The 12,514-nt window shown below is 33.1% G+C and overlaps 2 protein-coding genes and 1 long non-coding RNA gene across 6 annotated transcripts in view; all 3 read left to right on the forward strand.

Annotated features, from left to right (window-relative positions):
• LOC111242005 overlaps window positions 1-1,047 on the forward strand; it is a 2,590-nt gene extending 1,543 nt beyond the window's left edge. Inside the window, exon 3 of the long non-coding RNA XR_002668450.1 lies at window positions 914-1,047. This is a non-coding gene — a long non-coding RNA (uncharacterized LOC111242005). The remainder of the gene's footprint in view (window positions 1-913) is intronic.
• A 495-nt stretch (window positions 1,048-1,542) lies between these two features.
• LOC106765623 (probable carboxylesterase SOBER1-like) lies at window positions 1,543-6,963 on the forward strand. 4 transcript variants are annotated; one of them, XR_002668885.1, is made up of 6 exons: window positions 1,543-1,852; window positions 2,326-2,378; window positions 2,904-3,027; window positions 3,149-3,270; window positions 4,203-5,176; window positions 6,361-6,468. XR_002668885.1 is itself a non-coding variant. In XM_014650310.2 (6 exons), exons 1-6 carry the CDS (start codon window positions 1,543-1,545, stop codon window positions 6,652-6,654), a joined length of 810 nt encoding a protein of 269 aa, XP_014505796.2. In that variant the 3' UTR covers window positions 6,655-6,963. The 4 variants fall into 4 exon arrangements, 3 of the variants coding, with proteins under 3 accessions (XP_014505796.2, XP_014505797.2, XP_022639868.1); XM_014650310.2 differs by lacking the exon at window positions 4,203-5,176 and adding an exon at window positions 6,562-6,963; XM_014650311.2 differs by lacking the exons at window positions 4,203-5,176; window positions 6,361-6,468 and adding an exon at window positions 5,843-6,154.
• A 4,236-nt stretch (window positions 6,964-11,199) lies between these two features.
• Window positions 11,200-12,514, forward strand: LOC106767630. Its single transcript, XM_014652559.2, has one exon. The coding sequence runs from the start codon at window positions 11,590-11,592 to the stop codon at window positions 12,202-12,204; it is 615 nt and encodes a 204-aa protein (XP_014508045.1). The 5' UTR covers window positions 11,200-11,589; the 3' UTR covers window positions 12,205-12,514.

Here is a 12,514-nt window from a genome sequence, read left to right on the forward strand (position 1 = left end):
TGGAGAATCTAATTAGAAATTAAACAAACTATAAAAATATAAAATAAATAAAGTAAATATAAATTATATTAATACAATATAACCATACATATAAAATTAGTAGCAGCACATGATGTTAACTTTCATTAATATAATATATAATATATAAAAGAGAATGTTGATTAAAGGTTATAATATTATTATGATTTATTTAATTTAATAAAATTAAAAGAAACAACTTTTCATAATTGTATAGGGGTTTAGGCATTGGAGACAAATTATAAAGAGTCTAGTACTGATAAATTTAGATTAAATTTTATTAAGCTGTTATTTTTATAACTTGTGATAAATGAGTCAATGTATTGTATTGTGGTGTTCAAACAAGGATGTTGATTGTAGTAAAAAGTATATGGTTATAAGGTGATGGAAGTCTGATCCAAGTTGCATATCAAGTTCCAAAGGTTTAAGATCTCTCGGTGAGATCCTTAGTGTTTTAAAATGAAAGTAGGGGCTCAGCCTTGGGAATCATTCTGACGCTTCAATGGTCAATCAAACTCACTTAGAGAGGTTGAACCATGTGGTGAGAAGTAGTAGGAGGTCCTTAGTCTTGGGGGCTCCCAGTATGTCTCAAGGCCCGGAACGGACTAACCTCGTGAGTGTGGCAGGGTGGGGAACCCAAGTTTCATAAGTCACCACGGGTGCAAGACTCGCCATAGCCCGACTATCATTTTAAAGTCCGGACGAGTCAAGTCTAGAAATTAACATGCTTAGGTTGTGTTTCTTAAACTGTTTGATGTGAAGTTGTCTCTAGAATGTTACACGCTTAAATTGAGTTGTATGGTGTTATATAATTAGCTCACCCTTGCATTGCTTGTGTCTGTGTATGTTGTATGTGTTACTGTTGCAATGATCATCCATTTTTGGATGCGAGCAGAGGAGAATGAGGTCTCTGTGGAGAACGCTCGAGAGGAGAATGAAGACGCAGCTGCTTAGTTTCCCTAGGAATTCCATAGCTCCTAATGTTATTCAGATATTTTTTTTAGCTCCTATATTTTGAGAAACTTTAGTATTTCCACGTTTTTTATTTTTTCACATGTGGATGACTGTAATCCTAATTACTCTTGATTGCTTTCCTATATTATGCATGATGACATCTTGATTATGTATTTCTTTCTATATAATTGGAATGTCACATCATGTGCTTATGTATATATATAGGTATCTCCTTTTTAATTTCTTTTTATGAGATAAATTTATATAAACTAAAAACAAAATACATTAATATATTTATTCTAACGGAAACTAATTACTCTAAATAGACATCATTATTTTCCATCCAAAACTTTAACCTCAATAGAACAACTTTTTTTAAGTATTTATAAATAATATCAAGATATTAAATTTATGATTTTTTCGCAAAATAAAGTAAACAAGTTTATTTTCTAATAAACCCTCCATACATGTGAACATGCTTTACTAGAAAAAATAATTAAGGGACCGTACCTTAAAATGGTTGTAAATAAGTAAATTAAAATACCAATATTGTAATAATCATATAATGCAATGAAGGGCCTAGACAAGGTGAGAGAGATGAAGGTGATAAAGTTTACCATTACACTATTAAGCACCTCGATTCTGTTTTTACTCTTCTTCCCTAAAAAGAGCATAAACCCCTCTTCTTCTCCACAACCACTGCAGCGAGATTCCTCTTCCTCCTCCATGTCCAGGGCGCGAAGCTTTGTTCTGTGGCTTCACGGTCTGGGTGACTCCGGTCCAGCCAACGAACCTATCAAAACTCTGTTCACTTCTCCCGAATTCAGAGACACCAAATGGTCCTTCCCTTCTGCCCCTTCTGCCCCCGTCACTTGCAACTGTACGTCTTCTCTTCTCTACCTATTCAAGAGATCCCCGATGTTCTGCTCAAATTTTAACCCTATCGCTACGAATATTCATTCACCTAATTCGACACTATCGTGTTCCGATTTTTGCTCTTTCCTCACAGTCACAGGCCAATCCCTGTCATATCAATTTAGGTTTTTAGGAGATCTTAGCTTACGTGAGTTCAAGGAAATGATTAGGTATCCTTAATTACAAATTTAGAATTTCTAAGTGATGCCTCTTCGCTAATGTTGTTTCGTATAGGTGTACGCTATATCCATTTGGTACCCTTTGTTGTTTTTACTATCAAAGTTTATACAGCATATTCGCATTTACTTACATAGGATTTATTGACGTCGTGATAGTCTTGAAATCCTCTGTTCTTTAGTTACAATGCAATGAAAATGCCGCATGCTTTCCCATGTTAAAAGATGATTAATATATTATTGTTATTTGCTCTTTTTGTAGACGGTTCTGTAATGCCTTCGTGGTTTGACATTCTCGAGATTCCTGTCACAGCTGTAAGTTTGGTTTCCTTCTCTCCTGGATTATTTATTGTGTAAACTCTCTGTTTTTCAAATATAAGTCTGTTTACGTATCAAAAATCTTGAAGTGAAAATGATAAATGCTATAACAAGCTATATCCTTTCCCTTTTTTCAGAATGTTAGGAGATTTTATGTCTCCTTTTTCCTCATTTTCTGTATTGCGAAGTGCTGTCAGAATGCCATTCGAAGTACAAATATTACATTTGGCTTGAATTGTTTTTTTTTTTGGTTTAGAAAATGTGAGACGGTGAACATTATTTTGCTGAAAGCATTACCTGTATTTTTATCGTGGCTGCGCCAGCTGTTTACCAAGCTTAAAGAGGGTCTCTTTTCCTTTTTTTATTTTTATTTTTTTGTTTTATGTTCAACTGCTTTGATTCCTAAAAAAGTTAGTGCTCTGGCTGAGCAACTAGAGTTGGGAAGAAGTCAGTCTTATCCCGCTCAGGATGATGTTGCCGATCTAATATATTTTTGCTGAAAAATGTTCTGCTTATTGTCAGGAATCTCCAAATGACGATAGTAGTTTACTTAAAGCTGTTCAAAATGTGCATGCTACTATAGACAGGGAAATAGCTGCTGGTGTAAACCCCAAAAATGTATTTATCTGTGGATTCAGTCAAGGAGGTCTCTCGTTTCTTCCCGTTTCTATTTGAGTGTGTCAGTGATCAGTGTATGTATTTGCTTGTGAAGAGTGGGCCATGCTTATATATATAGACTGTTTTCTTATGGTGATATTGTTTTTCAGGTGCCTTAACCTTGGCTAGTGTTCTACTGTACCCTAAAACTTTAGGTGGAGGTGCAATCTTTAGTGGTTGGGTTCCATTCAATTCTTCTATTACAGAACAAATTACGCCCGAGGCAAAGCAGGTACTAATCCCTGTGTGCCAACCTTAATATTTTCTCTTCGGTTTCCTTTCTTTTCAAGCTTAGCTATTTTCCATTCAATTTCTTTGAGGGTAATTATCATCATTTCGGATGGGAAAACAAAAGGGTTATCACAACCAGTTTGGTTCAGTACCAACTCTCTCTTGGTCCTAGGATTACGTGGAAATATTGAGTTTGCCTTTATCTTTGTTTGAAGTTTGAAACAATTATCCAAACAAAGTACACCGATCAACATAGAAGACCACTTCCATGGCTATAAATACACATAACAGCTTATATTTCTATTTCTGTTCCAATATCAAGCTATTAGAGCATTTTCTATAGCCGTAAAGTTGCAATACTTAAATTCACGTTATAAAATTCATGCTATTTTCTATCTGTTATTTTTCGTATTAGGAATTAGGTGATGTGGCATTAAGCTGGTGGGAAAAGTTTCTTGCAACTTTTCACGCCAGAGCACTGTTGCAACTTCTTGCTTTTATGCGTTACCTGGGACACAGAAAAAGATACGCAAAAGTATTCATAACGAATCTACTCTCTACTCTGCTGTTTTTTCGATCAAAATCTGCTCTGTAACTGGTTTTATTCATGAATTAGTTCCCCTACTCTTTAGATTAAGGGATTTTCGGAGTCCAACTCCCTAAATCCAAAGTTCCAAAGTCCAACAACCCTATTCATGAATAAATTCAGGCAGTGGCGGACTGCCAGATTGGCCTAAAAGCAGCTTCATAGGTTTTTGGGTTTGGTTGGTTGTCACCCGCGGTTGGTGAAGGACTTAGTAAAATTGCAAAACCGTTGACATATATGTTATCAACATTTTTAAATAGTGCCTGCCTTCCAAGGATTGAAAAATGTTCTTATTTTAGCGCGGTACTGGCTATCCCCAAATTTTCTAAGACTGTCAGATGCCTCAGGTTCTGGATTTGGTGCAGTTTGAATGCAAGATAAGCACCCTATTGCTTACATTAGCAAATCCTTGAGTCCTAAGCACTAAGCTATGTCAATATACGAGAGGGAGCTTCTAGCCACAGTATATGTTGTTCAAAAGTCCGGAGCTTTCCAATGATGCTTAATAATGCTCAGATGGAGCTATTGGAGCAAACCTAACAGTTGGTCTGCTGATGATATGTATTCAAGTACTTATTCAGGAGCTTATGTGGGATCCTAACAAGCATCCGAAATACTCTTGGCATAGAGGAGAACTTAGATGCAAAGGCAAATTATTTATCAGTACCAATTCTGATCTCAAACTTATAACATTGAAATGGCTGCATGACTCATCTGGAGGGAACATTCTGATCAAGATGTCACAAATGTCAACATTTGTGGTATTTGTCTGAGGTGCAAACGTGGTATTTCTGGATATTAGCATGGATTTCATTGAAGGCTTTCCACCTTCACATGACAAAGTTTTCTAAATGGGCTCACTTGTCACATCCTTATACTGCATTGTATGTTGCTCAATTGCTTTTGAACAATATCTTCAAATTACATGGTCTCCCTAGCATCAGGGATCCTATCTTAGCGATGTCTGGGCTAAAGTTTTCCAGGTCCAAGGAGTTTCTTTGAACAAATCCACTTCATATCATCCACAAAGTGATGGTCAGACCAAAGTTGTTAACATACGCTTAGAGACATCCTCACTGCACGTGTTCAGAGATAAACCCTCTTCATGGTCTAGGTGGGCGTCGCTTGCTAAGTGGTGGTACAACACCAACTATCACTCTGCCCTACACGCTACTCCTTATGAAGTGGTTATGGTCAACCACCCGTATTCATTTGCCTTACCTTCCTAGCAAAACTTCACAATCTGGGGTGAAATTAAGCTTTCTTTGTGATCGAGTCAAATCCGATCCAACTAAATCTCTGCTTTTGAGTGACAGGTTTGGTAAGTTAAACTCAAGAACCAATCTAGTTTAACTCAACCAAAATTATTAAATAGTATTAATATCAATAATAATAGTAATATTGCTATTATTCAATTTACTTCATTATTTTATTAACTAAATGTTTTTTTTAAAATATTAAATTATTAAAATGTTCAAATATTAAATAATGTTTATTTAAAAACAATATAAAAAGCGTAACAATTTTTTTTTTAAATTACAAAATTTAGCAAATTCAAAAATTTGTGAGCCATTTGACTTAATCCAATGCAATTTGATCAAGATTTGATTGGTCGAAACCCAATCCAATCAGTGTACACCCAGCCTTATAAATAATTTTCCATTGTTAAGCACTTTTTCCATAAGTTTCCATATGTTACGCCTTATAAATAATTGTTGTAAAGCTGCTTTACTATAATTCACATTATAAAATTCATTTTTCTATCTTTCAGTTTCCATATTAGAAATTAGCTTATGTGGCATTTGGCTGGTTGGAAAAGTTTGCTGCAACTTCTCACGCCAGAGTACTATAGCCACTTTTTGCTTTTATGCCTTGCCTGGGGGCTCAAGAAAAGACAAAATATTCTCTCTATTCTGTTTTTTCTATCAAAATCTGTTGTGTAACTGAGTTTTATTCATGTATTAATTCCCCTGTTCATTGCATGAAGGAGTTTTCGGAGTCCAACTACCTAAATCCAAAAGTTCCATTTCATAAGCATGGGTGCCAGCTGTTAGTTTTTTGTCATCGGGGCTTGATGTTGTCGATATTCAATTTTCCTTGGAAGTTGTAACAATGACACTTCATAGTCTTTAACTGTTTATGTTATTAGAATTTAGAATCACTTTTAGGTGTATCCTGAGCATGTCACCAGAATAACTTGGCATCAGTCGACTGGGTTTTTAATAGGACAATGATATTTTGACAACTTTCTTTTAACAATTTTTTTACAACAGGACACGTGTCATCATTTTATTGATCTGTTTGAATTTATGTTTAAAAAAATATTTGAAACGGACCAATCATAGATTGTCACGTATGCGTTGTCAAAAAGTTGTCAAAAAAGAATTGTTAAAGAGACTTTTTCCTTTTCAATATCGTACAATAATATTTGACTCAAGTGAATTTGCGGAATGCAGTTGTCATTTGTTTTATTCTTTTTGACGTACTATATGTAAATATCTACAGACACCCATACTATGGTGCCATGGAATGGTTGATAGAACGGTATTGTTTGAAGCTGGACATGCAGGTCCCCCCTTCCTTGAAAAAAATGGCGTTGGTTGTGAGTTCAAGGTGAATTCTATGTTTTCAACTATTCAGTTATTTTTCCAATAAAACCACCTTCTGTCCATCGACGTTGACATTTGTTTCGTTGGCACTCCGCAGGCTTATCCTGGTCTTGCCCACTCCATAAACAATGAGGAGCTGCGGTATCTCGAGTCATGGATCAAGGCACGCCTACAAAGTTCTTCCAATTAATTATTTCAGCCTGGAATAACATAATCTAAATGCATGCTTGTACTTGTGTAGATCCCCTGAAAGGATTTAATGATGTGTGTTTTGTAGCACGTTTCATACACTACTTTTAATTTTTTTGCGTGAACTCATAAATTGACGCAGAAGCTGCAACACATAGCGCTTTCATCCTTATGCGTCTGTCCTGGTAGCTGTTTGCGAAACACACCCTATTGATGTAATTTAAGATAAATACTAGCATGTTGGGTCATACAAACAGTAAGGAATTGGTTGAAAACTAATTTGGAATAAAATAGTTTTAAATAGCTGTTACATCAAATGAAGAATTTTATATTGAGTTTATTAATAATTTATTTCCTAAACAAAGTACATTGGAATCAATTTCAATTTGTTAATTATGGAAACGCTTATCCGAATGTGCACTATTATCATCTTTTCATTGGTGGGATAGAGTGTACGACTGTTGTATCAATTTACTTTAAAACAGAGATGTTTGCTTTTTACATAATTATTATTGATGAAAACATGGGCAATAATGATAATGGAATTGAGCGTAAATTTTGGAATTTGGAAGTTTTCTGAAATAAGACGAGAGGGTGGCGGTGAATAATGCAGTAAAATTCAGCAGAAAAATGAGAAAGTATGTACTATGAAACGTTGGTAGAAGATGATTGTGATTTTGTGGGGTTTAGTTATGATCGAAAGTGCGTAATGGGAACGTATATGGTTTTAAGAGTGTAGGTAGGGAAGAGATGGGATTGGGCAGGGGGGCTCACTCTCTGGGAATAAATGATAGTATGAAGTACCTGACACATATCAAGCACCCCATTTTTTAACGTCAGAAAGAACTGCATCTTATGCCAATTATTTTCCAAGCATCCAATGCCTTTTCATTTCATCTATCTTCAACATACATCTCTTCATTGCCTTGTTAATTTGAATGAATTTAGAAGAGAATAATTAAATGGATTTGAAAGGATTTAAGATAAATTCTTTTGTTATTTATTTGAATAAGAGTGAATTTAAAAATAAAATTTGTAAAAATTAATGTAAGATTTAATTTATGTGACAAATTAAAATACCCTTACAATACTATTAAAAGAGATTTTTTTCTTTCTTTTTCATCAATTAAACATCATAAAACTCAAACACAAATTCTAAATTCTTTTACTCTAGCTAAAAGGGCATGTTGTCGACTTATGCTAATCAACCATGTTTACAACTGTGCCTACTTTTATTCTAAAAGTTCCGATTTAATCATCAATGTACTGTATTCACATTCAAATTCATAATTTAACCTCATTCCTTTGATAACTAAATTAAAACAATAACTAACATTTGGAAATGTTGTTTGACCAATAACACCACATAGACAAAACCAACATCTCAATTTCATTTTTATTTAAACGAAATTCATCAACTGGTGAGACATTTAACTTGTTCACATTCTTGCTTGAGTGAAAAAGATTTTATTTTAGCGAAAATACTAAAAAAGAAATTTTATGCAATAACTAGTTATTTTCAAAACTTATCAAAAACAATTTATCAATTATATTTTTATCTGACAAGTTTATAATATCTAATTTCAACTGTCTACTACCCAAATTTCATATTTAAACCATTTTAATAAGATTTGACAAATCATTCAAAATAATAAATTAACTTTCATTGTTCTATCAAGTTTCGAATTACAATTCAAAATGATTTTCTGATTCAACATGCAACATTTCTCCATCAAAAAATAGAAACCAATTTCCAATTTAAAACACCCCATACAAAATTTATCACCAAATTCTAAATTCTCAGGACCAGCCTAATCATTCCAACCTGCAAGCATAACATCTTTAAATAAAACTTCAGCACACATAAATTCCTTTTGAAAAGTGGTCTTCATTCCAAGAGAACTTAAAAGATGGTTGAAAAAACATCACGATTTTGGAGCAGTAAAATAATATAATTGTTTTGGAATGTAAAATCGAATTCAACAATAGTTCAAAGGTGTAAAAATTATCTTCAATTTTGAATCCTATTCTAACTGTTCATCCAAAGTGTTTGAAAAATATTTGTAAAAGATACTCTTATGTCAAAGTCACTTCAATATTAACCGTTCAAATATTAATTATGTACTAAATACATATCAACTAGTTCTTTATCTCAAAGTTAGTCCGTATTAAACTTAATTGCCTTGATTATTGATCTTGATCGATCTGATTCTCCTATTGTCTAATTTTGATGATGGCTTATTTGTACATGTTAATGAAAGTTGATTGACCACTATAGGACTATGATACAATAAAAGTTATTTCCTTTCAACTAACTTACCAATATAAATATTAATAAAAAAGAAACTAAAAGATTTTTAGAACAAATTATAGTTATCCTATATTGAAAATTGTTTAAATAAAATTGATGATTTACTTATCAACTATCCGAGGATAGAATGTGATGTTGAAACATAACTTTCTAGAAGTTTAACTTTTCTAACATCTTTCCTAAAAATATAAGTAGACTTTAATAAATGCTTTTTATTCAACAAAATTTTAAATTTTAAATGAGTAAAGGTAAAGAATACAAAACAGTGTAACTAGACATCAATTTTAACTTTTATTCAAAGAAAAACTTATATAATAATAAAAGCACAATTTTTTTAAAATAATACAAAATAGCACAAATAGACATGCCAGATTGCCGATTACTATACTAGAGATTAATTTAACTTCATAAGTACATCTGAAATCTCTCAAGATTATTATTGAAGGACTCAAATAAATAATGAAAATTCATGCAATAAATTGTATTTTACTGCTATAAAACAATATATAAAGTAGAAATAAAATTTTTTGAAATTAATATATATTATTTATTTTGGAAATTGGAAAGAACAAACCAATTTATCAAATGATTGCGGTGTGAACAGTAGATTTTGTTAAAAGACGACGGTAACGCACAGTCACCAACTGGTCAACGATCCTTCATTCGCATTCCAAAGGTTGATTTTTTAATTCAAATCTACGTATTCTTTGAACTTACGGAGGAAAAAATTATGACAATTCAAACAAAATCAATTACGCCATTTCTCTTCTAATTTTATCAATAAAATTAAAGTTTTATTTTTCAAATAGAAATTCACCTTAATTTTAATAAAAAATAAAGTCAAATCTTTTTACATAAAGCTTCAAATACAAATATGTCAATAAAAATAACTTAATTATAAAAGTAAACCATATTATAACCAGAAAAATATTATTTTTGGATCAAAACTAGTCTTCATTGTGTATGAATTCAATTATTATACAAACATAATGTTGAAAAAAAGTAGACTTTCGTTCGTGCGTGCTGCATGCTGCATGGTCATAGTCAACTACAAGTCTTCACAAATATATTGCCACACCTGCGTATAGCAATTAAAAAAATAAATTAACAGTATATTTATTTTTAATCCTTTTTACTAGTGTTTTCAGTGTGTGTGTGTATTAATAAAAATAATAGTAAAAATAAGTCATGCTAGGAATTTTTATTATAAGTACTGAATTAGGAACATTTATTAACATTTATTTTTTTCGTGTTCTTTATTTTGAAAAATCAACTATTCTAAGGAAAAGTTTGCGCGTGGATATATAAAACAAAATTCAACTCATAAAATTGGATACTATTCTGTTTGCATAGCAATCAACGATAATTTCGAAGAACTTTTTCTATTTAATTTATTTTAGATCAAATTCATAATTTTAATCGATAATGTAAATTTTAAATATCCTAATAGTGTATTAATTAAAGACACCCTTTGTTTTTAAATAAATTAAAATGTAATTCATTGTAACTTAATCAACTGTAATTTAAAATTGACTAATACTTTCATTTATGCTATGCATACGATAAATGGATGGAAAACTTATCAACAGTAGGTTACTTTAGCACATTCTTCTTTTATATTTTTATTTAAATAAAAAAATATCTCATTGGATTAGCATACAAACAAATATTTGAGTTCCTAGGAGTCTTGGTCCCATGAATTTTTATTTTTTAATATACATATAAACATAGATTCAAGCATATAAAAAATAATATTCTTTTCATTTCAGTAAAAAAAAAACTTTTATTGTTTTTAGTTCATCAATAATATCATCTATTCGAAAATTTTATCGTTAGATTCTAGCGTGTTCCTACTTTCAAGGACAGAATCAAGAATTAGATACTGTCTAAATTTTAGAAATTATATACCATATATTTTTTTAAAAGAAATTATAGTCTATGTTAAAATAAAAACACTTATTTCCTTTTATTTTTCAATTATTAGTAGCAAACTATTGTTCAATTGAAAAAGATAATTTAACGAATAAGTTATTTTTTGTTGAAGATATAATAAATAGTTTTTGTGAAAAAGAATGTGCATACGAGAATGTTTGGTAGAGATTAACTCCATGAATCCCCTCTTGGGTGGTTGTCATAAAATTCAGTGTTATTGATTTTGTAGTGAATAATTAGTATTGGACTAAAGGCTACAACTGATTATAGTAAATTACTTAGAACAAAAACTGGTTATTAATTTATAGGGTTATTAGAGAAAGATTTTATTGAATAAAAAGGGAGCAAAAACCCTAATGAAAGTATGTACTTGTGGTAGTTGCAGACCATACCAACTTGGAGAAAGAGAGAAACAGAGTAATTAAGTCCCACAAATGTCGAAGCATCGACAGAGACAAATCACAGCCGTGGGACCCAACCCATCACAAGCGTCCAATTCTATACTGCTGGGTCGCACCAACACCTGCGCCGCACCCGATGCCTCCCAACCTATTTTCTTTTTCATATTCACATTCTCTCTCGTAATAGTTAATAGTTAATCGAAAGAGAATCAGAATAATAATAAAAGTCCATCAACCCTTCAAACCTCAAACTTTTGTTCTCTTCTTTCTTTCTCTCTCTTTTTTTCAAACGATGAAGAAGCTCTACCGTAAAGGAACCGTCCACCCCTCCCCTTCTTCCTCTCCGCCGCCGCCAACCATCTCCGACCACCTCTCCTTCCTCCCCTCCGCCATCCTCACCCTCACTCTCTCCCTCTCTCCGGAGGACCGAGAAGTTCTCGCTTACCTCCTCTCTTGCTCCTCCTCCTCCTCCAACAACAACAACAACAACCACTTCTCTAACAACAACCACCGAAGGAACCCTAAGGTGGTCGTGGACGGCGATCATCCTCCCCTCTTTAACTGTTCCTGCTTTCGCTGCTACATGAGCTACTGGGTGCGCTGGAACTCCTCTCCTAACCACCAACTCATCCACGAAATCATCGAAGCCTTCGAAGATTCTCTCACCCACACCGCGAAACTCACCAGAAAGGATAAGAGAAACAAGAGGGGCTCCAAAGCCAAGTCTCCCGAGTGCTCCGAGTTTCACTCTTCGCCGGCCGAACCGCTCCCCGAGAGGAGCGGTAGTGGAGGAGGTGGTGGCGGAGAGGTTGAAGTCGGTGACAGCGGTGAAGGTGAGGAGAAAGGGTCGGTGAGAAGGTTTGTTAGCTTCATCGGAGAAAGGATTTGGGGTGCTTGGGGTCCCTGAAGTAGTTTTCAAGAGAAAAGGTGGGTTTAATCTTTACCCTTTCTTTCTTTCTCTCTTTTGTTTTTTTTTTTTTAATTTATTTCTAAACCTTTTTTTATATATTTTTTGCTTTTTGTACATTAATCACTTCTCTTGAATGTATAAAAAGAAATGACAGTGTTTCTGCTTTCCATTAGTTTTGTTACAGTTTGAATGAAAGCATAGGCATGAAAATATAGGACACACTGTCCTCTTTAGGGGTATTGAGCCAAGGACTATTTCTCTTAAGGGAAAGTGACCTAATGGAATGCCTTCATTTAATTCTTTTAAA

The sequence above is a fragment of the Vigna radiata genome, chromosome 7 (assembly GCF_000741045.1).
Source record: "Vigna radiata var. radiata cultivar VC1973A chromosome 7, Vradiata_ver6, whole genome shotgun sequence".
NCBI lineage: Eukaryota > Viridiplantae > Streptophyta > Magnoliopsida > Fabales > Fabaceae > Vigna > Vigna radiata.